The 25930-nt window shown below is 40.5% G+C and overlaps 1 protein-coding gene across 1 annotated transcript; it reads left to right on the top strand.

Annotated features, from left to right (window-relative positions):
* Window positions 1–1711: 1711 nt before the first annotated feature.
* Window positions 1712–24296, top strand: tagapb (T cell activation RhoGTPase activating protein b). The gene is made up of 14 exons (XM_061707150.1): window positions 1712–1890; window positions 6581–6663; window positions 14442–14612; window positions 17506–17676; window positions 18998–19039; window positions 19434–19518; window positions 19631–19684; window positions 20085–20154; window positions 20430–20584; window positions 21090–21251; window positions 21412–21521; window positions 22066–22252; window positions 22468–22549; window positions 22674–24296. The coding sequence occupies exons 1-14, from the start codon at window positions 1816–1818 to the stop codon at window positions 23798–23800; spliced, it is 2574 nt and encodes an 857-aa protein (XP_061563134.1). The 5' UTR covers window positions 1712–1815; the 3' UTR covers window positions 23801–24296.
* The last annotated feature ends 1634 nt before the right edge of the window (window positions 24297–25930 follow it).

Raw genomic sequence — 25930 nt, 5'->3', positions numbered from 1 at the left:
CATAACTGCAAACAGTCAGCCAAGATCAAAACAGTCATGAAAACAGAGGCCTTGTCTGAATGGGCTCCACGCTGGGCTTTTGACAACTGCATGGAAACTGTTCACTTTTCCAAACAAGAGAGTCCTCCAGGAGCGGCGCCAACTCAAAATGACGACAACAGAAGGGCAAAGGTGGTGTTTGTTTGTTTGAATGTCTTTCAGCCGGAGTTGTGCATCTTATTCAAATATTTGAAGATCAGCTGAAGTAAAGACCCTCGGTTTCCCGAGACGGGAAACAGACCATTGACTACTGAGGAGATTGACATTACAGTCAATACAGCAGATTTACTTATAATATATTTAGGTATTTATAGTAGGCCTACAAACCATCAAAAATGTCAACTGTGCTGACCCCTAGTCTGCTGCTGAGTTGTTGAATGCAACTTGGCCTCCAAAAAACATAAAATACAGACATCAAATGTCCCATTAAATAAAAATAAAAGGAACTTATATTTAATAATTACACATTGTAAAATCACTTCTTACTCTTTTTTTTCATTTGAACTTTTTATGTTGGGACGACTTTCCTGCAGGGAAAAGCCCTACGTTTGTGAAAAGGACTGTTTGTCCTGCAAGGAAAAATCTGATTTGTTAATCAAAAGTAGAGTCAAATGAGCCATCAACAGGTTATAGACTGTTAAAGGAGCTTGAGGCCGGATTGAGGCAGGATTTATGAAAACAATTCGTATACGTTTTAAGTTTTCTAGTAATAATGTCAGATGAAGCGTTCCAAACCCAGAAGAATGAGCCCTCTAGCGTATCTCTCCGTTGCCTTGAACAGGCTGTGTGCTGCAAAATGTGCTGCAATTCTGGGCCCGAATTTCCAGCGCTGTCCTGCTGTCCCGCTGTACATGACGCTGCATGCAGGTTCTCCCCGTTCTCCCGTGCCGGCTTCACTGTTGGCTGCAGTACCCCCAACGGCCGTCGTGGTGAAGGGTGGCGCTAGAGAGTCTCATTTCTTAAAAGGAGCCTCAAGCTCCTTTAATCCATTGTCTGCTCCATAAAGGCACTTCATGCTAAATGCTTTGAATATTAATGAACAACATACTTTTTCCTGTGAGGACATACTTTGATATTTTAAAGATATGCTAAAAGAACATTTGCTTGTGCAAATAGAGTGGTTTACAGACATAGAAACAGTCAAGTGATAGACAGTCATGCACAAACGTCTGCAAAGGAAAAGCAGAATGATCTTTTAAAGCTAAATCTTCCTCAGGTTTTCACAGATTTCAGTTCCAGGAGTACATCTGTGTATGAAGACCTGTTCAGTATGTTAAACAGACCTTTGGGAGGCTGTTTTTTGGAAGTATGGGGTGTCATGGCATCGAGCCCTCATTAGCTTTGAAATGGGGACGATGTAGCAGGCTCTAATGGGATGCAGAGTGATCTCATTACGGGAGAAAGTTGTCCCGCTGGAGCATAACAGCCCAGACTGGGATGAAGACATGCAGAAAGAGACGGATGAAGAGCGTCTGGTGGTGGTGGTGGTGGTGGTGGTGGAGTGTTGGTTGGTAGTTCAGTCCAGAGTGGTGCTGCAGGTCCAGGTCAGGCACAAAAAGCCCTCCCATTCTTTTGGTTGCCAGCCAGGCCTCCATTGTTCAAACCCTCATTAGTACCACTTAGTAGAGGCTGTTTTGCAGAACAGGAGCTTCATTTTGCAGTTCATTCACATCAGACTCCTCAAACTGGGACGCAGACTGGTCCTCTGCTGCTTTGCATACTGAGACCGCAAAAGCTCCACCACGGGAGTGCACGGGCTCGCTTAGAGACGGCAGCATGGACCCTGCAGGTTATGGAGCTGCAGCCATGAGGAGAGGAAGCTATGACGATGCAGCATCCTCACTACGCCCTGTGAGTATTGATCCACTATACACTGGCAAAGGTGAAAAAGATTCTGTTGGAGATGACCGCTGAGTGTGAATCTGGCTGCTGTTCAAAGCTCATGAGTCTCACATGAGGTTTGTTGCAGAACTGAGTGTCTTTGAGAGATTTGGAAGATTTCAGAACATATTATGTAAGCAAAGGGGTCATTTTACAGGAAAAATAATTGAAATAGCTGTCATCAGTTTCTCACCTGGGATTAGTTCTGGCTACCAATGTGCAGCTTTATAGTGCAGAAGCAGATCAAGCAGAACAATTATAGACAACGTAGTGATGGGTTGTGACAGAAAAAGCCATTTAGAGAAAGCAGCTCTGAGATCTCTATGGTATTAAAAAAAAAGTTTTTTTTACAATTGGCAAACAACAAAACAAACTGCTGAAAACCCTATTAAATTGTTAATGAAATAGCTGTCAAAGGGCCTCATGCTTTTGCAAATTCATATGTTTCCTAAAACAACACAAAAAAATGAGGTCGATGCCTTCCTGAAAAGCCCTCTTTGGAGAAACGTTCTCGCAGGATATTTAGAAAGCTGTGAAGTAACTTATACAAATTGTAGAGAAATTCAATAATGTCAAGACTGTACATTCACAGGAGGGTCACGTAGGTCGCGTCAGCCCCGCACGTCCTTGTTCTGGTCCATTGTGCGTCAGCGGTTACGTACCAGCCTGGCTCAGGCTACAAAAGAAAACCCTTTGGAGTTTGCGTAGGAGTTCATTTTCATCCGTTTTTTTGTGCCCCAATTAAAGCACCAGAACAGCCTCATCCTGATGAAGTGTTTACTTCCGCACAAATAAATGTTGGTGTGACAGGCCTCAGAAAAGGAAAACTGGATTAAAGGTTTCAGTTTAAAGGTACTCTGTTAAGTAACTGACATGGCTGTGGACACTGTTTGTACATGATGAGACGTGAGGCTATCAAAGTTCAGCGCTGCAGTGTGGACATTAAAAAATGTATAGTCCTAGTAAAAGCTAATGAGTTTGCGCCTTCTCTCCATGTCTCAGAGCCCTCTGGTCAGAGGACATGCGTGGTTTAGGTAACGGGATTTACAAAGATAGTGAATATGCGTATTATCAGTCACTCTGTGTCGGGCCACGTGATGTCCAGAAATAAGATTATGACTACTTTCAAGGAAGTAACTGTGACGAGGTGGAGGAATTGAACCCAAAAGCAGCCAGACAGGGAAACGATTAACAGGGTTTATTGTAACAAATGCAGGGACGAAGGAAATCCGGAGTCCAGAGATAAACCAAATGTTATATTTGTCACAAAAGTCAGTTTCCAGGAAACTTCGAGAGCCACAGAGCCTGCAGGGCTGGATGTCACAAACACAACATTGGAGTAGTTAGACGATATGTGGAGCAAACAAAAACACAAAGTATGAGAAAAACACAAAGAAAAGAAACACTTCCTGTCGTGTTTAATTCCTGATCTTGAGGTTCTGTTTGTGTTCTTTGTACTTTTTATCATGTTTCATGGTACTTCCTGTTTACTTTGGCAAACACAGATTTCAGAACTGCGCCGTGACTGTGTACTGTACCCACAGGTGGAAAAAGTACAAAAATATTGTACTTAAGTAAAAGTACAAATTTTCTGCTTGAAAAATATTTAAGTAAAAGTAAAAAGTACCCATTAAGAAAATTACTTAAGTAAAAGTATAAAAGTACCTCAAATTAAATATAATAAAGTACCAAAAGTACATGGTGTAAAATGTACTTAAGTACAAAAGTAAAAAGTAAAAAGTACAAAGTACAAAGTACAAAATTCAAAGTACAAAATTATTTTCAAAAGGATTGCAAAGAAATGAAGAATCCAAGCATTTGCTTACAACTCTAAATAATGGTGATATTATTCTGACCCCTTTAGCGTTTGTTTCCATTACCCCATTTTAATTTCGTCGGCTTGAGCGTCGGCTGCCGCTCAAGGCTGATTTATGGTTCCAACACAGAGCCTACGGCGTAGGGTATGCGGCGACACGCACCGTACGGTGCGCTTCGCCGCATACCCTACATTTTCATTTAATGTAAGACTTTAATTTGTAGCGAGTAATGACGTGTCCAATTTTAAATATAGCGGATTAAAAGTACGATTTTTTCCTTGAAAATGTAACGAAGTAAAAGTAAAAGTACAGAAAAATGAAAGTATCAATAAAAGTACAAATTCTCAAAAATCTTACTTAAGTACAATAACGAAGTAGCCTACTTGTACTTCGTTACTTTACACCACTGACTGTACCAGTCGACCTGTGTATCCCATAATGCAACAGGCCACTACAACAGAAGCCAGCCACATTGGTTGTGAGACCAGTTTTCAGTCGTGCCTAAAGCATGGTCACGTTTCCGGTGGCATCTTGTGTTTTAGGTGTGACAGCCGGGCCAGTTTACAACACATGTGCACGTAAAAAGTGGGATTAAGAAATTGCTGAGAGTAACATCAAGAAGTAACATGTTTGTTATCAACAAGAAGTTATTGGATTTCCGATGAATGACATTTTTGACATTATAAAGAAGAAAACTGGCATCAATGGCACTGTGCAAGCTCTGTAAAACATGCTTCAGAGGTGCAAGACGGCCCCCCACGTATCCCCACACTGTCTGCCCCCATTTCCTGTCTACCAACTGTCAATAAAGACCAGAAAACACAAAAAGAAAAAGAAAAAAGCCCAAAAGTATTATAATACACTTATTTTTCTTTGCTAATTACAGACAATTTATAATCACCAGTTAAACTAAAATACATGTTTTTGAAAGGCAGCCAGGGTTCCTTGAGAACGCCACCCTGAACAGTTCGAGGATTTGAACCAGGAACCTTCTGCCTATGAAGCATCTTTATCTATTGGGACTCTATCAGGGCAGTATTAGGGCCAATCCCAATGTTCACCCTACTCACTACCACTAGCCCTCAAAATGAATCCACAAGGGGTAGAGCTTTGTAATCTTCCCTATGGATTGGGAGACCACTTGCTACGTCACTGCATGGTTTACGTTCAGGTACGTAAGCGACTGCGTAGTTATGTTTGCACATACGTCACACCATATCAGGAAGCCGAGAGCTAAAAGCTGTTTTAATTTCCGCTGTAGCGCTGTTAATATGCCACTCTATTAAGTTTTAATATTTTTTCAGGCGTAAAAGTAACCGTTAAGATCCCCAACCTGGGCTCAGTTTATCCAAATAACGGCTGTTAAGAAATTTGCTCCGATGTTTTCGGGGATGAGAAGAGCCGCCGGCTCGGGAGCTGATTTATGGTTCTGCGTTAAATCAACGCAGAGCCTACAGCGTAGGGTATGTGGCGACGTGCACTGTACGACGCGCGTCGCCGCGTACCCTACGCCGTAGGCTCTGCGTTGGTGTAACGCAGAACCATAAATCAGCCTTTATTCTGCCGAGATCTGAAGATACAACGCAACAACGAGCAAGCGAGTGATTATGTTACATTCATTGAGTGAATATTATGAAAGAAAAATATATATTTCTCGCTAGAAATGTAATCAAAATGCATTTTTATGCAGAAACTAACTCAAAATATTGAATTTATTCACTAAAAATGAGAAATGACCGCCATGTTTTTTTGTTTGATTCAGTCTGCAAATGATGACGTAAAGCATTCTTGGACATTTTTCTGGCCTTTGGTCGGCGAGTCAGCATCTGAAATCCCTCGCTTTTAAGGGCTAGATTCATACCCTAGCCCTTGTTATGATCACTAGCCCTACACGCAAAGAGGAATTGGGACACCACTACCCTCACGGGAACGTGCAAAATTTAGGGGTAGTGCTGAAAAGTAGGACTAGGGGATGTATTGGGACTGGTCTTTTAAAAATGATGGAAAAAAAAAAACAACAACTGTTTTGATCTTTGATTGATAAAATGAACTGTGGCTGTCTGACCTCCTTTACTTCTTCATGTGTCGTTACGGCTGCGGTGATCCAAGTCATGTGATGTGACTTCTTTGTTTAAATGTTCAGAGACTGGACAGAAAACTGCACTGCTGAATTAATGGAGAAAAGGCTGATTTTATTCATGTTATTTTAACCCAGTTAAAATAGTTACCCTTCCTCACCTCTGTAAATCTAATGTGGAAGTGGTTGTCTATTAAAGAAATGCTTTTTGCACAGTAGTGTTTGCGGTTTGCTTTGGATTCTGATTTCCAGTAAAGTTTTGGATGTTGATGTTTCAACCTACATGACATGGGAAGTCTTTCACTATTGTATTAATCCAACAAAACTGAGTTTAAATGTAAATCACTTGTGAAAATATCTATCCCCCTTTCCTGGTCCACCGGTCTGTCTTCACATGGTCTTTCATACAGCCCTTAAACCCCATCAGTTTGCTGGTTAACTGGATATAGATGGAAATATCCGGGTTTGAGATAAAGCAGAAGAATATAGTGAAATGTATCACTCTAAACAAAATACAAACGATATTTAGCTAACAGTACTACACGAGTAAGTGAATGTCACAAATCCTCACACGGCCGGTTATTTGTATTAAATATTAGGACAGTGTGATATATCATGTACTGCTGTTCATTTCAGGTTGTGTTGACTTTATTTTAAGACTCAGTAAGGATAAAATAATGTCTTATTATGTCCTGGTATCTAAAACCTGAAATAGGGTACTTTAGAGCTGCAGTTTCAAAATGACATGTTTTCTGTCTCCACACAGCACTTCAGGAACTTGGCTCAGAGACGGCGCTCTGCTCCATCACTGGTCTTTGGGAAGACTTTGGGAATGTCCTGGTCTCTCAGGTGAGCATCATTATTTAAAAAGGCAGACCGTGATCATTTGCTGATGGTTGTAAACTGTAGATGTACACTTCATATTTCTCATGATGATCGTAGTAAACCGACTAACAGAGATCCAGGAGAAATCTGCAGCTATGAATTCAGTCTCAACAGCAGTTGTGATGGAGCAGGTGTTTATCAGTTGACATTTGAACTCCTGTCGCGTAACAGCAGAGGTGGGTAGTAACAAGTTACATTTACTTGAGTAAGTTTTGGGAAATTTTGTACATTTAGGAATAGTTTTGAATCACTATACTTTTTACTTTTACTTGAGTAGATTTGTGAAGAAGAAACTGTTACTCTTACTCCGCTACATTAGACTACGTTGAGCTGTTACTTTTCTTTTATCCCTTTTATCCGCATACGCGTCAATCTCATGACATCACTGGGTGATTATTTGGAAAAAATGTTTGTTTTTGCATGTCTTGTCACATATACACAGACTCAAACACACACACACACACACACACACACACACACACACACACACACACACACACACACACACACACACACACACACACACACACACACACACACACACACACACACACACACACACACACACACACACACAGAGTTTCTATGAGTTCATGGGCTTGTTCTAGTTCTGCCTGGTTAAAAAAGAAAAGTACAAAGGCTTGAAATTTTGTGCTACTTGTGCTTAATTTATTTTTTTATTCTGTTATTATTTTATTATTTATTAAAGTACTTGAATTTACTTTAAGTTATTTTAATTTAAGCTATTTTTTATTTTTTATTAATTTTAATTTATTTTATTATTTTATTGATTTAATTTGCCTGAAGATGATTATTTTGTACTTTTGTCTGTTTGAATGGTTGTGTTAAAAAAATAAATCAGACGTTACTCAACAGTTACTCAGTACTTGAGTAGTTTTTTCACCAAGTACTTTTTTGCTTTTACTCAAGTAATTATTTGGATGACTACTTTTTACTTCTACTTGAGTCATATTATTCTGAAGTAACAATACTTTTACTTAAGTAAAATGTTTGGCTACTCTACCCACCTCTGCGTAACAGTAACATCATCATTGACTGGACTCCCGGTCAATTATAGTGTAGCTGAGACTTAATCTGATTGTAAATTACATAACAACAAGAAAGAATGACAAAATATCAATACAATTGAAATCAAAAAGTCAGATCAGTGAATCAGATCAAATAACAAACCACCTTGTGCCTTTTGGACACGATTAATAAGGTTTGAAGATTACGAAATGACAGCTGTTGCAAACCACATTTGCTCAAACCTAACCTGTTTCCGTGATTCTCAGACAGCTTTACACCTGCAGATCTCAGCGTATTCAGTGACAGCTGCTAGAAAACCCAACAACAACAACAATGACAGTAAAAGAAGGTGCATACAAGTCTCAACAGCTGAAGAACAGTTATTTTCACTGTTTGAACAGGTCTTTCCTGTAGGATCACTGTTTAAGAAAGAACATGCAGTAAAATGCTCTTTACAATAATAAATGAATAAAACAACATTTAAGTAAATGGTTGTTTCCATACACTTTCACTTTCTCCTCGCTGTAGCCTCCCACCTACAGAAGGCAGCACTCACCCGTCTGACTGTCACATGACAGCGTCTTACACGAGGCACACAGAAAAGGTTCCTCTGAATGCGAGCCCGCCACGTGTAACTGTCACTGCGGCGTGCTGTGGCCTCTTATCACCCCTGCAGGACAGGGAAACCACTCCTGACAACAAACACAGGTGTCTCTGAGGGGATTCACACAGCGGGGGTTTGAAAACCATAAATATTCCGCCTCATCCAAGCTTGTGGCGTGGGCTGGTCAGGCTGCATTTCTGTCAAACCGTTTTCATGCCTTTTTAACTAATTTCCTCTGAAATGTGCCTAAAAAAACCTGCATTTGGTTTACATTATTAGTTTTTGTTTGTTTTTTTATAGGAAAGGCTAAATAAATACTGAATGGGCAGATGAAAATAAAGTTTTTCAAGTCTAAACTGAGAAGGTTTGATATTGCATTTTTATAATAATTTTCAATAATGTACACCAGATGTACCTCACAAAGTGGCTGCTGAGTGTGCAGCAATTACCTAATATTATTTCTAATTAGTGTATGTAGCCACTGTTATTACTGTTGATGGACTGCAGGTCGGAGGGTTCGAATAAAAAATGATAAAAATGTCACGGGTATACGAAGTACTGTATACCCCTGTATTCCCCTGAGGGGAAATGGCCTGTTTAGGCAGCGGAAACACATACAAACCACAATAACAGGTCAAAACTTCATATCAGAGTGACCTTTCTGATGTTTATCTCTCACAAGTATGACACATATTATTAACCAATGCGTGAGTTCATCTCACGTTCCCTCGACTGAGAGCAAAGAGAGCTGACAATCCATGGATTTTTATTCATTTATAAAAACACATAATGTATTAATTAAGGATTTCACATCAGTGTTAATTGTTTATTACTTTCCCTCCTTAACCTCAAACGTCTTAACATATTCCAAACCCCCACAGACTGTTTAGACTTGTGCCACGACACGTGGGCTCCACATCGTCTTAATCTGACGTGTAACCCCGCAGATTTGTCATCAGCCAGGGCAGGAAGACCACCAGCGCTGTGGGCGAGTCTGTCAAAGCACAAACAAATGTCAGAAAAATACCAATGTCACCCACCCACCCAATCAGCGCTCAATACACTCATGTCATCACGGAGGGGTGGGCTGGTGGGTGTTAGTTTCATCATGGCTCAAATGCCACTGACGTTCACATATCAAGGTGAGAAGACAGTTCTAGCAAAGTGTTGTTTGATACTACACCTTTCTTTTTATTTCTTTTTCTTCTTTTTTCTTAAAAGATGATAGCTGTCAGAGCTTTTTAGGCTGAACATAATGTTTTTATTCCCTCAGTTTGTGGAACAAGATAACTATTTATGCTCTTCTGTTAAGTTACTTTGACCATATGGTTCTGTTCTGTTATTTTTAAAATAAATAAGACTTTGGAAGATCGTTGCTGAAATACCTGCTTTTCCTGGTTTTGTCCAGGCCTGTGTCAACAATGAATATGTGTGACCTTAAACTTATTGTAGTTTTGTTTTCTGTTTCCACTCAACACATGTTTGTGTTGCAAACCAAGTGAAGAAGTTCCCTTAAACGCCAAAAGAAGATGCAGAAGGCTACCATCAGCACAGTCATAATTCAAACATAAGGGTTAGGTTTTAACATAATTGAACAGTTTTCTTTGAAATACTCTTCTTCAGTTTTACTGTAATAATATAGTAATATTGATGGAGGCCAAGATGCTCTCCATCTTTGTCATATGCTGGTAATTTATGTATCCTAAATAGACTGCGGGGGGGTCACAGGGAAAGCACCTCTACTGAAATAATTTGAATTTGTGCCCTGAACCAAGAGGCAGTGGGAAGAGCATTCGCCAGAGTTTGTTTCACAATCCCTCAGAGCAGACACTTCTGCATTTGTTTGAGACTCAACATAAAAAAATAAAATAAAAAAAGGAGGTTATCAAAAGGTTTTCACGATAAAAATGTGTTCATCTAATAGGCAATAAATAGTGGGATTTAAGATGATTGTTCATCTATTTTGAGAATTATCTTTAATTATTATATAATTATGTAGAAAAAGCACCTTTGAATGAGGAAGTAAAAGCTGTCACTGAAGTTAAAAGGAGCATAAATTCAATTACACTTTGTCTGCTTTTGGAAATGGTCACTGCACTCAACTTAGTTTCATACCTGTCAATAGCTCTTTTATATCATGAAATAAGACAGGATTACTCGTATTCATACACACCTGACATTTTTCTTCAAAATATAAAGTTCCTCCTTGCTCTCTACGGGGAAGGGCCACATGGTCGGAGTCTGTTAATAATAGAGGGTTTATGCAGCGCGCAGTCAAAAAAGACGAAAAAAGGGGAAAAGTCACTGCTTCAATTTAACTAAGCAAACAAGACAAAAGTCTAGTACTGCAATATGGTAAAGTTACCTCTGATTCAGTAATGTCCATTTTTTTGTTTTATTTTTGTTTGCATCAATGAAACAATAAAAGAAAGACATCTCTGAAACTACCAAAACTGGGTTAATAACTTCCTACGGTGTTATCAAAACTGCTAAGAATGATAGTAAAGCATTATCTCTGAGCAGCACATGTGGTTGTTGATTAAAAAAAGCTGAATAAATCTAATCAAAGATTACCAACAGCAGATTTCAGGGTAATTTTCACATCAGGGTGAAGAGAACTCAAAGTTTTGGGATTTCCCAGCTGTGTTGCTTCAAGAAAACCACAAACTAATAATAAAAATAAACAATGGTGTATAAGAAAATGCTTCACTATGCTGGGGATTAAAAAAATAGGTCCCTGGAGTAATGTAAAACGTTCACGTGATATGAAGATTGTCCAGGTTTACCCTGTTCCAGGGGACATCAGGACAACAATGGTGAGCTGAAGTGGTTTACGATGAAGAACTGTGGAGGGAGTAGCATAATCTGGGGCTGCTTCAGTTAGTAGCTACGGTCTCGATCCTGGAGCGTTATCAAGTCATTCAATATGTTGATGAACCAGGTTATTTCATTTCACAAGTATATTTAGATGGCAAATTTAGGGATTCATTGTGCTCAGTTTATAAAAGAGGCAGAATGAGAGTTCATTGTCATATAGATTGGACGGACACCACAGAGCCCAAATCTTAGCTGACTGAGAATCTTTGGGATGTGTTGGAGAAACAAATACACAGTGGTCTAACTCTCATCTTCAGCATGTGGTAACTGATGACCTCTTCAGGGTCAACCTAGACTGTCTCTCAAAACAAGATGACATTATTATAGAAAATGAGTAGAAAGGTGTTTGAAATAAGGGGGGGTCACATCTAGTTATGGATATATCTTTAGTTTCTCTGACTACTGATGCAGATATTAACCACCTGCTGTCATAAGTAGCTTAATGGAAAATGAATATGCAATCCACATATGGAACCTGTTGCATATACAGTACATGCAAAATGTCTGGAAAATTGCCAGAAATGTTCCCATTCATGGCAAAAGATTAATATTCAACTTTAAGAGACACGCTGGTTTGGTTAAGTATACAGCAAAGTAATGTTAAGTTAGTAACTGGCTTTGTCTGTCACTGGCATTCATTGTGGTAATTATAACAACTTGAATACTTCTCTCAGCATATATGAAGATGATTGTGTGTGTTTAAAATCATTTCATATGTCTGACACATAGCCAACAGCGACTGTAAAAGAAACAAAACTTTGTATCTGCCATTGTTGATCAAAATAGAAGTGACATATCAACTTGTTGCAAGAGAACTCTGGCTAGAGTGGTTTCCATGACAATTTAAAAAACTTAAAGATAAGAAATGATATGCTTGTTAATACAAATATGAATTCATAGTGTATTATATCATAGTTTGATACCCACAGCATATTTAGCAAATATTCTCATAAACATGACAGCTAATGTACATCGAGCCAGGCTAGATGTTTCCCATGTTTTTTTTCGTCTTAAAGACAACCGCAGCTAAACTAACAGTCAGTATACTTCACACGTATACGATATTTACATGAAAATGATGGAGCACAGGTTCCACAAATTGTTAAAAAAGGGAAATCTTTATATAAATTCCAAATGTATATTGTGTCACACTTCATCATCAGTGTTAGCAACCGACTTGCTCTCTATGGATCTATATGATCTATATGCCCTGCGGTGCTGAGGCAAGGAGGTGGATCGGCTTGATGCTGATGCTAATGATGCTAAAATTGTTGTTACTGCAGAGGTGGACAGAGTACTCGACCTGAGTACTTGAGTAAGAGTACAAATACTACTGGTCAAAATTTACTCCGTTACAAGTAAAAGTAGCTCAGTCAACATATTACTCGAGTAAGAGTAGAAAAGTACTTGCTTTTAAAGGTACTTAAGTATCCAAAAGTAAATGCTTTTAAATTTACTTTAAGTAAAAGTAAGAGTAAGAGTAAGAGTAAATTTCTTATTTTCCACATCAGTAAATTACTATATTTTTTCTAAATTAATTTAAGGATCTTTTAACTCTTGTTTCTGAGAATTGGATGTTGAGTTGTTGAAAGCAGAGAGGTAGTTCTGCTTCGGCAGACACAATAAACATTTGAAAATAAATGTCTACGGTTTGTCTGTGCCCTCGTTTTTTACTCGGTAGAACTCAAACATTGAGTTAAGATACGCCAAGGATTTTGTGAAAGTCCCTGCTCCGAGTCCGGCTCATTATCAGACTCAGACGACTCAGTGGATTGTCTTTCTTCTCCTGACGCAGGCGTAGCCATTGTTGCGGCTCTGTCTTGACTTGTTGCGGCTCTGTCTTGACAAACGCAGGCTACTTTGGCGGTATCGTTTTGAGGAGGCTTGACGTATTTCCGCTTTACGTACATCCCAGTGGAGAGCGTGCACTGTGATAGGTCTCCTCCTTTGACAAAAACAGCTTGTGTCCAATAGGATTTTAGGGAAGAAGAAAAAAGAGCAGACCTGAAAGTAACGAGTACTTTTCAACCTTCCTAGAAATTTACTCGAGTAAAAGTAAAAATATTTGTCATGGAAATGTATTCAAGTAAGAGTAATAAGTACCAAAGAAATCTAATACTCAAGTAAAGTACAAATCCTCTGGATATGTACTTAAGTACAGTACTCAAGTAAATTTACTCCGTTACTGTCCACCACTGTATTACTGCCATGCGTGAAATGGTATTCTTCTACGGCCTATACTTGTAGTTTGTAGTTAATCAACTGAAAGAGGTTTGTTTTTCAGAAGCATGCTAGTTATTCACTTATAACTCATTTAACTGATCAAGTTGAAATCATTCGATGCAGATGAGGCAAATTACGTCTCATTTCCACTTACGCTCCACCAATCTGTATGAAATACGATTCATGCCCCCATGGTGTTCAAACCAACAAAATACTATTCTGTATGGAGGTTGGCTCCATGCCAATGCTAATGATGCTAATCTTTTTTTATGAAAAGTACTAAGAGACTAGATTTGTGGCCTTTGCAATTTCATTAAATCATCAAAAAACTGAAATAAGTTATTTCTTCAAAAGCCTGCTTGTTGTTTGCACTGTGGATGCACAGCGGATATTTTTCTCTCTGAAATCTACCACTCAGGCTGAAACTTTCCTACTCAAATGAGGCAAATCACACTCCAAAAAACGCCAGACGGAGGAGTTTCACACCCATGTCAACTTTTACTGAATTTCCCATTAGAATAAATGGACAGACAGACAGACAGACAGACAGACAGACAGACAGACAGACAGACAGACAGACAGACAGACAGACAGACAGACAGACAGACAGACAGACAGACAGACAGACAGACAGACAGACAGACAGACAGACAGACAGACAGACAGACAGACAGACAGACAGATCGATAGATAGATAGATCTATTTTTCAATATGACACATTGAAAGCTTCTCAAGTGGAATCAGAAACAAAAGAAAAAGATCCTATTATGTTTCAAAATCCATACATTTATTTGTATGTGTTGTTCATTTTTTGAGATAATTTCTGTTGTTTTAAACTATATGTACTGCCTGTGAGATCCAGAAACTGTATAAGAGGACAAAGGGATCATTGGTATTAGAGTTAATGTGAAAGGATTTATGCAAAACCGTATTCAGTCCATATCCATGCTGGCCTGTCTGTGGGCTTTCCCTGACACCCACCTTTCTTTTATGTGTCCTTTGACTCAGGGAGGAGACACCATACCGGGTGTCTGTGGAGCAGAGTCCATTTGTCCTGGGCCTTACCAGTGAGAACGGAGAGCTGCTGCTGGACGAGTGTGTCCAGATTACGGAGGGCACGAAGACCAGGGAGAGGCATCTGTTCCTCTTCAACGATGCCATCGTCTTGGCCAAACTAAAGTAAGAGATCAATATACTCCTGTACTTGTATGTAGATGGTTATGTACTCCTAAGAAAACATGGTTATTATGGTAATCACTCTACTTCTCTGAAACACCAGGTTCAACAGAGAAAGAAATACATTGTCGAAATACAGCTGTAATACTGGTGTTTTGTTGTTGTTTTTAAAATAACTTTCTGTTGAAACTCTTACATACTTTTACACAGCTCAAACCAGAGAGTGAAAGAGGAAGTTAAAGCAACTGTGTGTTTTTAGCAGCACAGTTGGTCTTCCGGGGAATCTCCAATAAGTACTGGTCTGCTTCAATCCCTCTGACAGAGAGAGCTGGGTGCTTCCCTTTGAACCAAGTCACATGAGGGGGATCGTTTTGAAATTTATTTCAAAACACATAAGACTGTAATATGGTTTCTCTTTTAAAGAAAATGTAAATATGCCCATTATTGTCATAAATTACCATACTTTATGTCTTAAAAGTACCGTATTTTCTGGACTATAAGCTGCGCCTGCATATAAGCCGCATCTTCTCTATTTTTAAAAAAATAATTAAAAAAAGATATACAAGCCGCAGATATTTATGTTGTTAGATTAGATATTTACTACATGTACAGAAGGATTTTGAACTGTAAATTATTTACATATTTGTACCTAAATAGATTCTTTCCTAACGGTGTCTTTTAACCCGGCAGCAACTTTGCTGATTAAAACGGGACAGAACCAAGAGAAAATAACCGGTATTTATTTATCTATTTGAAATCTGCTTCTATCTGCTAAAGAAGAAGTAGCGTATTCTTCTTTGCATTTATTTTGTCTTAGTTTTGATTCTAATTCCGGTTAGAGCGCCCCGAGTGGTGGAAGAAAAATCCCCAGAATAGCCGCACCTTTGTATAAGCCGCATGGTTCAAAACCTATGAAAAAAGTAGCGGCTTATAGTCCAGAAAATACTGTAGTTGAAATTTGAACACCATACACTGAAACTCTTAAACTGGCATTACATATCTCATGTGTCATCTTGCTTTTCCAACATAATTAAACTCTCCAAATGAATATTAGAGCAAGAGTGTAGATATCCACCTAAAAACACGCTCACATTTCAGTCTTCGGGACAAAGCTGTTTGTCACATTCGATGGAAGTTTTATACCTCTTGAGTAGGAGTGTGAGCGCAGTCATCTCTGTACCACAACCTGCCCACTTTTCCTGTACGTGCACAGCTGGGACAACAGTGTGATACAGTAAACATAGATCTGAAAGGTTGCAATCTCTGTGTGTTCACTGCTCATTGTAGGTGCCATTACTCATCTTTTGCTTTTTTAGTTTGTGTTCGCCTGCCGCACATCGAGTCACATGAAGGAACTTTATAAAGTGTGTGACAAATCTCATGTGGTTTATTTTCTTTGTAAACATACACACTTTTGCTTCCATTTAGCGATTAAATAGTTGTAACATGACTATTATAGTTATAACATGTAGATTTGATACCTTTTCAGTTATTTTTTTAATACATTTGGCGGCAGGGCCGCCGCAAGGGGTGTGCGAACCGTGCGCCCCAAGGGGCCTCGCGCTATGGGCCGTTTTTTTTTTTTGTTTGTTTTTTTTTTTCGTTTTTTCCCTTATAAATATCAACAGTCACGTTCCATTACAGACCTAAATGTGTACTAGTCTGTGCATATCAATAAATATATGTGCAATGATGCGCGTGTCTGTTGTTCAATACAACTGCGTCAGACCAAGCGCAGACACAAGCTGCTCTGATCCAGACAGGTGGAGCGTGGAACAAACCGTCACACAATGTCGAGAGAACGAGACCGATTCAGGAAATTTCCATCAGGGGATGAAAAAAGAAAAAAGAACAAAGAAAATGGAAGAGTTTAATGCTTCTCTGAAAGGCTTGTTTGATAAATTTGTTACAAAAATCACCGATCCGACCGGGTCTCAAGCAGCCGCGGGTCCCCGCGTCGAGGCAAGCCAAATGATGATGAGGCAGGGGAAGGTGTCCAGTATTTTACTAATTGGAGAGTTAAAATTGTGCATATAGACACCCGATCCGACCCGAAAACCCCCCAAAATCCCCCCCCCCAGCCAATTCGCACAGGGCCTCGCAAATCTCCCAGGCGGCTCTGTTTGGCGGTATACTGTTGGGGTCAATCACTGGTACACACACTTGTCCCAAATTAAGGTCAAGGTAAATCGTGACCTCTTTTTTTCTTTCTGTACTGGGACACGACCTGATCCTCCAGATTCTCCTTGGATCTATCGGCCCACCAGGACCCGCTCAGCACGCCTCTGCTACAAACACACAGAGATCAGCAGGGTCACACTCAAATGCTTTTTAAAGCTTAAGTGTGGCTGTATGTCAGTGCACTTGGAAAATAACGATTCCTCCCTCTAATCGTTCACTGTTCATCTTTGCGGAAGCTGTCCGTCCGTACAGGTGGTTCTCTCACCTTTGTACATTCACATTCCTACCTAAAAATCATTCAAACTTGAGACTGTCTGAGCAAGTTTGGCATTCACATTAATGTACTAAATATCTGCCGCTTTCATTTTCTGCCTCATTGTCCTGAGGAATTGTCGTTGCTCGACATGTTTGTGTGCACAGTAATAAAACCAACCTGCCGTTCAAGCGTTTCCAGGTTTTTCCTGAAGGTGAATATTTCAAAGTACATGATAATGTATCACATTTTGCTCAAAACAAGAATAAGAAAAGAAAAACAGATGAAATGCAATTCAGTTTTGTGTCAGCCCTATAAGTATCTGACAAAATTGATAGTGATGAGTGGAAATTATCGGAACTGAAACCTGCACTGTAATCATGAAAAATGCACTAAGACGTTGGAATCAGAAGGAACTATTTGGAAGAACGTTGCTTTTGATTTTTTGTTTCTCTCAACCAGGTCGACCGCCAGCTACCGTCTGAAGCACAGAGTGAACCTCGAGGACATCTGGCTCTACAGCTTCGAGGACGAGCCCGAGGACGACGACGGAGATGCAGCCATTGGGGATTTTGACCTCAGACTGACTCTCGTCCTGGCCTGGGATCTCACTTTTTGCTTAGTGTGTTTTCGGTAAGAGAAAGCGCAGTGGATGATTCCCACCCAAACAGCACACAGACTCATTATCTTTGTAGACCCTACTCTTAAGTCTTGACTCAAAACACTTAAGTTAATGTCGTTAATATATGTTTGAATGGAGCAGAGCTTATTTCACATGGAAGCAACAATGCAAAAAAGCCAGAAAGGGTGTTGTTCATAGATGAGAGACTGGGCTATATTTTCCTAACATAACACATACTTCTGTAACCTGGATTTTTGATAAGACATTTCAAGAGATGCTGACAGTATTTGATTCCACTAAAGGGTTCATAGTGAACAGAAAGATCACGTGGAAAGACTGCTGAACTTCAGCTTTTTTTGACAAGTCATTTGCTAGGAGGAATTCAAGGCTTTTCACTAAATATTTGCACTTATAGTAAAAGGTCCTATGATCTGTTGCTTTCAGAAAAATGGGGAAGTATAGAGAAAGTCATCTCTGCAATATCACAAGACTAAATGTGTAAAAATTAGGAAGTTTGGAGCTGGCCGCCAAACCGATCTCCATGTGAGGGGATTACCATCATCTGACTTTATCAAGAAATACTGGCCTTTACTGTAAGAATGATGAAGTGCAGGACCATCCTTAGCAACGTTTCTCGCTGACATTATTTTACAAAAAAGAATTTGTGTTTTTTCCTGCTGTTAATCTCTTATCAAAGGCATTTAAGTGGCACCAAATGCCTTGCTTCTTTGTCTGTTTCATGAACTCCCACACTTCTTGCAAAATCACCACAATCAAACTTTGAAACTGTTTTTCATCCATTATTGTCTACCAAGAAGCTGAAAAATATCCAAGCGGTTTCTGGGTTGTTTTGTTTGAGAATGAGAGGCCCTTTTTCTTTGATTGGAAGCTTGGACTCCAGTGATTCATTGTGTGAAAGTTTCAGTCGTCACTCACTCACAACGAGATTGTGTCGTGGAGCCTGTACGGGAAGCCATGTGCTCGCTTATGGCCGCTGCCGAAAACTCCTCAGCAGCTGGCTTAAAAATGAAGTTGTTAAAAGGTGAGGCCTTATAGGTGTAGACGCAATCGGTTGTATCTGCGTTATCATCCTGTTTCCACTGGTGGACACGAAGCCGCAGCAGAGCTGCAGTCAAGGAGGAAGTGGAAGGTGTCTGGTCGGGGCACGCCGTGACGCTGCTTCCTCCTCCCATGACTCTGTTCGCTCTTTCCACCAGCATTAGTAAAACTGGCTGTGGTGTAGCTTTTTGTCTCACTCCTTCCACAATCACCTGATAGCTCGTGTCTCTCTGTGGATTAGTAACTTGTACCATGCTGTTATCTCACACACAGCTCGCCTGAGGTGAAAGAACGCTGGTTTGATACTCTTCACAGGTAAGAACAAAACAGTTGTTTACATCAGTGTTTATATCACAACTATTTCAGTTATCACCGCTGATAGATGCGATAAATGAACCGCAGTTTAAAGCCCTTCTGGATTCCTGCTGCCTGGTGATGTGGCTGTGCTGCATAAATTCAGATCAACACCACTTTTAAAAATTGAGCCTCAAAATCAATTAAGGCACGTTGGGTTTTGATTATGATCATTTTAGATAAATTGAGATCAATAAAAGCAATATAGCATCTACAAACATGTGGTACTCTGCTAATGTGCTCTCTATCACGCTTGAAAAGGAAGAACGTGCATCATGATATCAGACTTGAATCATTTAATAGTGTTTGAAGACAAATGTTTCCCTTCAAAGCAAATGTACTGTGTTCTTCGCAGAAAAGTTACAGCTGCAAAAGCGAGGACAGGGTGTGCTTCTTCACCTCCAGACGTCCTGATGAAGGTGCTGAGCGGCAGTATCGCAGTAAGTCTCTCAATGTCCGCTCGACCGCAGACTACTGAAACGCAAAAATGACCAAAGAGCCACAGCTCTGCAATGTTTCTCACTGTCATTCTCCTTTTTCATCATCTTATAGACTAAAACTCTAACTGGAGGTGGGATGGAGCAACTGATTGAACGTCCAATTGAGGTAAACAAAAATCCTCGCCTTCACTGGACTTGTGAATGTATATATATTGAAATAAGGGTTTGGAAAAGACATGTTTCATTTCTCTACTTTCTGTTCAAGCTAATTACTTTAGACAGATGTGCTTCAGCAGTGCGTACAGCTGCACAACTTGCTGCTTCATTTGGAGATTTTGAGATAATAGATATATCTGATTGATTACTTCTTCTGTATTTCCTCCTCTAATCCCATGTGTAAGAAATTGATTAAATGTGACTCTGGCTTGTTGAAAAAAAAAAAGAAAACAAAGAAATAATGAAAAAGAAAAAGACTCGGCCCCTTCCTTTTCTGCCCTTGGTTGCGTATTCATGTTCCTTTTTTGCATGGTTATCACAACATCACTTTTTCTTTATTTTGTTGCCAGGGCGATGCAAATCTCTCTACCCAGTTAAAGCAGTTGAATAATCACGAGGAGCGGCTGACGCAGCCCACTGGTGAGTTTTGAAAGTCTCTGGATTTGAAGACGCCTCTCTCTTTGACACATTAGCTGAAGGGAGGGCCCCGTTAAGTGTGCTGTGAGACCAAACAGAATAACCACAAAGAGAGAAAAAGGAAATCTGACAACATCTAAGAGCGAATGAGTGAAGGAAATAAAAAAAACGTTTTTTTTTTCTTGCTCCGGCTTTGACACATCCTACCACCGGCTTGCAGCAATTTGAACTCATTAAGTATAACATGTTGATGGGTGCCACTCTTCTGCTGTCATCAGAGAACAAGTGGACCCTGGTGAGGAACAGGATGAAGCTGAAGAAGGGATCCATCAACAAAGTGCACCGGGCAGATGCAGACGCCAAGACTCAGCTGTTTGGACAGCCCCTCTGCAAGATATGCCCAGACGACTACACCCTTCCCAAACCCATCACGGTAAGCTGAATCTCATCATCGTCAATACACCAATGCATTTGTTAAGTTACCATTCATTTCAAGAAACAGAACTACTCACGTTTTTAACACGGATAATTAACTTCCTGACAGCATGATAGCGGTTAGCACTTTCCCCTCACAGAAAGAAGTTAATCTTGGGTTCGTTATGTACATAGTTTTACAAGATGCCTGTGTGGGTGCGCTGGCTTCCTCCTACAGGCCAAACACCTGCGTGCGAGGCTGATTCTAAATTGATAGTAGCAGTAAGCGTGTGTGGGCAGACTCAGGTAGACCCTGTCCCGCTCCAGAACCTCTGTGATCCTGTATGAGTAATGACCAAACAACATCTAAATTGACCTTTAATCCCTTCTTTATTTAATGAGGAGAGGAAGACATACTGTACACGTTCACGAGTGCAACCCGAAATGCCCTCAAACCCACATGCACAATCTGTTTTTGTTTTGGAATACGATAACCTTATCCCTCCACCCCCTTCTCCCCCCAGGAGCTCCTGGTGCTGCTGAGGAAGCGGGCTCCCTCCACGGAGGGGGTGTTTCGGAAGCCCTGCAACAGCAGGAACATGAAGGACATCAGAGAGCAGCTCAACAGCGGCTTGGAGGTCAACCTGGAGGCTCAGCCAGTCGTCCTGCTCGTCGGACTCCTCAAAGTAAGTTTCCACGCCTTTTTCTAAAACCCCAATGCTTTCAGTTCAGCAATCATCCTGCTATCTATTGCATAAACAGTCTTTAAGTTGTTACTTTTGAGTCTGACTGAGCATTTCTATTATCAAACATTGTGCCTCATCAATGCCTCCCTCTTGGTTATAGAGCTTTCTGAAGGAACTTCCTGGCAGCCTGCTGAGGTCTGAACTTTACGACAAGTGGATGGCTGCTCTTGACAATGAGGAGGCCCTGCAGAGAATTCCAGAGGTCAAAAAGTAAGCAATCAATACCTGCTAATGAGTCCAGTCAGTGCTGTGTACTCTACCTGTAATATTCAGCACTTACACGCTGAAGAGTAGGACATATTTTGTAAGGAATGGTTATGTCATCGGGTGGCATGGTGGCACAGTGGCACATTCGTTTGCACTGTAGCATGACACCAAGATGGTTCCAGGTTCTTATCTAACTGGGCACCTTCTTTGTGGGTTTTGCATGCTCTTCCTGTGCCTGCATGTGTTTTCTACTCTGACTCCCTCCCACAGTCCTCAAACATGACTGTCGGTGTGAGTCTGAGCATGCATGACCGTTTGAATGAATGGATAGTTATGTGTTTTAAAGTAAGCACATTTTTTTAATGGGGTTTTGAATAGCAATCTCAATGGTGTGCTCTATATGTACACTGAACATAAGCCACTTCTCCTTTTTTGTCTGTCAACAGTTTAAAAAAGGGAAGGAACTTTAAATAATAAAAAGAGCGCCAAGTTAACCTTCTTCCTGTTTTATTTTTCTTCCTTCTTCTTCTTGCTGTCCTCAAACCAGGGTGGTTGATGATCTCCCGGTGTCCAACAAACTCCTCCTGCAGTACCTCGTCTGCATCCTGCATCACATCCTCGAGAGCGCAGACATCAACAAGATGGATGCTCATAATCTGGCCGTGTGCATTGGCCCCACGCTGCTGCAGCTGGATGACACACCGCTCGACGGGCAGAGGGAAAAGATGCAGAAGGTGAAAAGTCTCGATATGAATGTGTTTTCTCACTTTTTGCGCTTTAGAGCTTTGTGGCTCAGAGTGCAAAAAACCTCAGAAAGTTTCGTAAATACAGTACAAACAAAAACAAACTTTCAGGTTGAAGTGAGACATTGCATTGTGTTTAGATTTCATGATACATTTTTTTTCACTTTTTGATGTTGTTAAGTAATACATTTTCTGATTTGTTGCAGGTCACCGAACTAACTCAGTTCCTTATTGAGAACTATGAGATCCTTGGGGAGAACATCCCCAGTTTGCTGGCTACTGATGAAGGTATATTTACAGGTTACTTGAGTTTTTCTCAGTGTCCTTCTTTTATATTTTATTCTTTAAAATCATACATATGTAAATGATAATGAAGAGATGCTCATCATGTCTTTCTTTCCCCATCTGACAGACTCCCTGTCCTCGCTGCTTCACGACTCTGCATATGACAGCACTGACCCAGATGGAGACGGGGAGGCGGGAGAGAAGATGGGATCCACGCGTGGAGACCGTGGCTCATCTTCCTCATATTCCTCCCTCAGTCCCAGCATATCCGATGTTGCCTTCCCCACCGAGTCATCCTTCAACCGTCGCTGCTCCGAGCCCATCATCCTCCTCTCTGCTAATCTCCAGAGCTTGTGCAACCACGCAAGGAGCCACGAAGACTGCTCCATGGAAAAGAAAGACTTTGATCAGCAGCCTCTGAGAAAGCCGATCTCTGATGATTCCTTCTTGCGAGCTAAATCGGTTCTGTCTTTTCAAAAGCTGAGCAGTAGCTCCAACATGGATCTACAGCCCTACATGGGGAAGGACTGTTCGTGCTCTTCCCTGGAGAGCGCGGCCTCTAACCAGTCAGAGGGCTCAGTTTTCACCGGCTCCCCGACTGGGTCCCCGGTTTCCACCAGGAAAGAAAATACCACCAGTCAGCCTACAAGTGCAAGAAATGCTAAAGAGGACATTGCTAGACCAATTTCAAGTGAGAAAAAGCGGTCACAGTCCATGAGAGTGGCCACTAAAGTCCTCATGAGGACGAGGAGCTTAGGTGCCTTTAGCCGGAGCAGCATGAAGAAAGACTCTCAGAAGGAGAACTCCTTCCCTTGTGAGACTCTCCAAGAAGACGGCAGTGAGGCAGATTCATCAACTGAGCTCCAGCAAAAACCACGGCCTCTGTCGGCAATTGAAGTGTTTAAGCACGTGGACAGCAGGCTGCCCTGCAGGCCTCCACCGTACGAGCAGGCGGTGCTGAACACGACGCTCCCTCCAGTGTACCGCGCAATGACTGTACAAGATGCTGTGGAGCTGGAGAGGAGGTCCCGCCCTTCCTCCGTAAATTATGACTATCCAGCTTCCCGAGACTTCACGTACAACCAGGACTGTCTTCCTCAAACAACCCCGGACAGCGTCGTTGAGCGGCGGCAGCCTTTCCGCCCGAGAGCCATGTCTGAGTCTGTATCCGCTGGCCAGCACGAGATCGTGTCGCGGAGATGCAGCCAACCTGTGTTCGAGGAGTTTTCCTACGCCAAGGAGTCTTATGTCTGATTGACTTTGTAACAGTTTTGTAAAATGGAGTTTAATTACACAAACATTTCTCCAAAGCAGAAAATACTTCACAGTTCAGTGTTACTGGGCCAGAGCTTCCAGCATGGATATGTAGATTTGGCTGATTTTTCTCACTTACAGTAGTTTTTTATTTCTTTTCGTGCCAGAGTGCTTGGCCCTAATCTTTAGCTTTGCATTGATCGTAGGTTGTGTAGGTTGTGTACAGTAGGTTGTATTATCACTATTTCACTTTGAATGAATGTCAGTCATGTGCTGCCGGTGGGCGTGCACATTCTCAGTAGTGCTATTTAAAGTACGGATATTACATTATATGTAGTGTAACTAAGATAGATATTTAGTCTATCACAATGAAGCTATAAACACAGTTCACTGTGGATTAAATATGCTATGAATTTTTCATGTAAGTTTCTAAGTTTTGTTGCCATCGTTATATGTGCAGCTCAGCATATTGGGCACATTTCTGTTGTTTTTTTTTTTTTTTTTTTTTTGCTTTGTGTGAACGCATTTCACTTTTGGTCCTCTTCTTTCTCTTCCACTACACTAAAGCACTTTTATGACTGCTTTCTTTGTTGAATGTCTTTGTGACCTATTTCACAGTCTTGAAAGTCATTGATAAATAGTTTTAGATAACCATGTTAGGAAAAAACGAATCAATAAAAATGGAAAGTAACAAGAATGAAAGTGACCTCTGTCTTTGTATCTATAAGCTGATTGCAGGCTCCTTTTATCAGTCATACCTGACCAGATTATTAGTAAAATTAATGATAAATTGGAGCAATTTACTAGCATCTCTCTCTCTCTCTCTCTCTCTCTCTCCCTCTCCCTCTCTCTCCCTCCCTTCTTTGTCAAGCATGTTATATAACAGATACTAACAGCTTTCATTAAGGGAACAGCATGTTCTGGCACACTGCGCTAAAACAGAAGGAAACCAGACAGGGTCACATGGACGGATTTGGTTTTTCTCAGAACTGCTGTTCCTCTTGTCTGTGACAGGGTGATGAGCTGATGCCACCACACCTTCCTTCCTTTCTTCAATGTTTTAACATAGCTTCCTTCCTCGACAAATAGATTTTATTCATTATAAACTGATTGGGACCCGGACTTTGTACATTTCATATTGAAAGTTAAGATAAAGAGAATAAAACCTGACAATATTTGACTGTATCTGAAACAGGGAGATCTTAAGACATATCGCCTGATTAGCCCTTTGCTGAAACATTGACTAAAGTCAGACATTTCAGCTTGTTCTTACGAAGTGTTATCTTAAAGCGAATGTGTTTATATCATGCTTCACCCTACTTTTCATGTCTCAAGTGTGAAAATAAACCTGCAACCTTGTGGTTTTAATTAGCACCATATAATACTACAAGAAATAGCATCCTTTTGAAGCACTATAGGCCTATGTGTAAAGCACATTTGAGTTCAGTATAAGGTCAATTTAGATCTTTTTCACCATCAAGGCACAACTCTTAAGCACTCCAAAGTACATGTAGGTAAAGACACCGGAGTAAACAGATCATTATCTGGGTCTACAAATAAGGTATCTTTTGAAAGATCTCTAAACATGGTGGTTATTCTGCAGGTTGTTCGCTGCAGTCGTTACAAAATACAATGTGAATGGCTAACATGGTGATACTTCTGAATAAAGTGTACTTTAGTTTGCTGTATCCCAACTTTCAAAAGTCATTATCAATTGATTGTTATAAGTAGGAGTCCAAAAAGGGGAAAGATTATCTTAAAAGTGTCACACAAGAGGTAAAACTGTGAGGCTTTTCAAAACTGTATGTCTTTACTACAGGTGCATACAATTGTAAAGTCTATTTTTCACTTCCCTCCATTTAGGAAGGTTAGCATCTCAACACTTCTCTCTGTCGGCTGTGACTCTTTTGAAATTGGTCATGCAGATTTACAGAGCCCTTTAATAAAAAGTCTGTTAAAATCTTTGGTTTGAATAGCATGAGGGTACCGTGGGAATACCCTCTTTTCAACCGCAGCCTGGTATAGGTACTGGTCTTCAGGGTTGAAAGGGTGGAGTCTGCATCTCAGCTCCACTCCCCACCCCTCTCTGTAGGGTGTGTCTCTTTTGATATTGGTCATAACTTTCTGTTT

Source organism: Cololabis saira, chromosome 18 (genome assembly GCF_033807715.1).
Source record: "Cololabis saira isolate AMF1-May2022 chromosome 18, fColSai1.1, whole genome shotgun sequence".
In the NCBI taxonomy this organism is placed as follows: domain Eukaryota; kingdom Metazoa; phylum Chordata; class Actinopteri; order Beloniformes; family Belonidae; genus Cololabis; species Cololabis saira.
The sequence above is the reverse complement of the archived record's forward strand: the minus strand, read 5'-3'. Positions and strand labels throughout refer to the sequence as shown.

Bases quoted from the DNA above. Each gene is read 5' to 3' on its own strand.
- tagapb (XM_061707150.1), top strand. From the start codon at position 1,816: ATGGACCCTGCAGGTTATGGAGCTGCAGCCATGAGGAGAGGAAGCTAT. The intron at 6,664-14,441 runs GTGAGCATCATT...CCTTTGACTCAG, and splicing joins GGAATGTCCTGGTCTCTCAG to GGAGGAGACACCATACCGGG. The intron at 20,155-20,429 runs GTGAGTTTTGAA...TGCTGTCATCAG, and splicing joins GCGGCTGACGCAGCCCACTG to AGAACAAGTGGACCCTGGTG.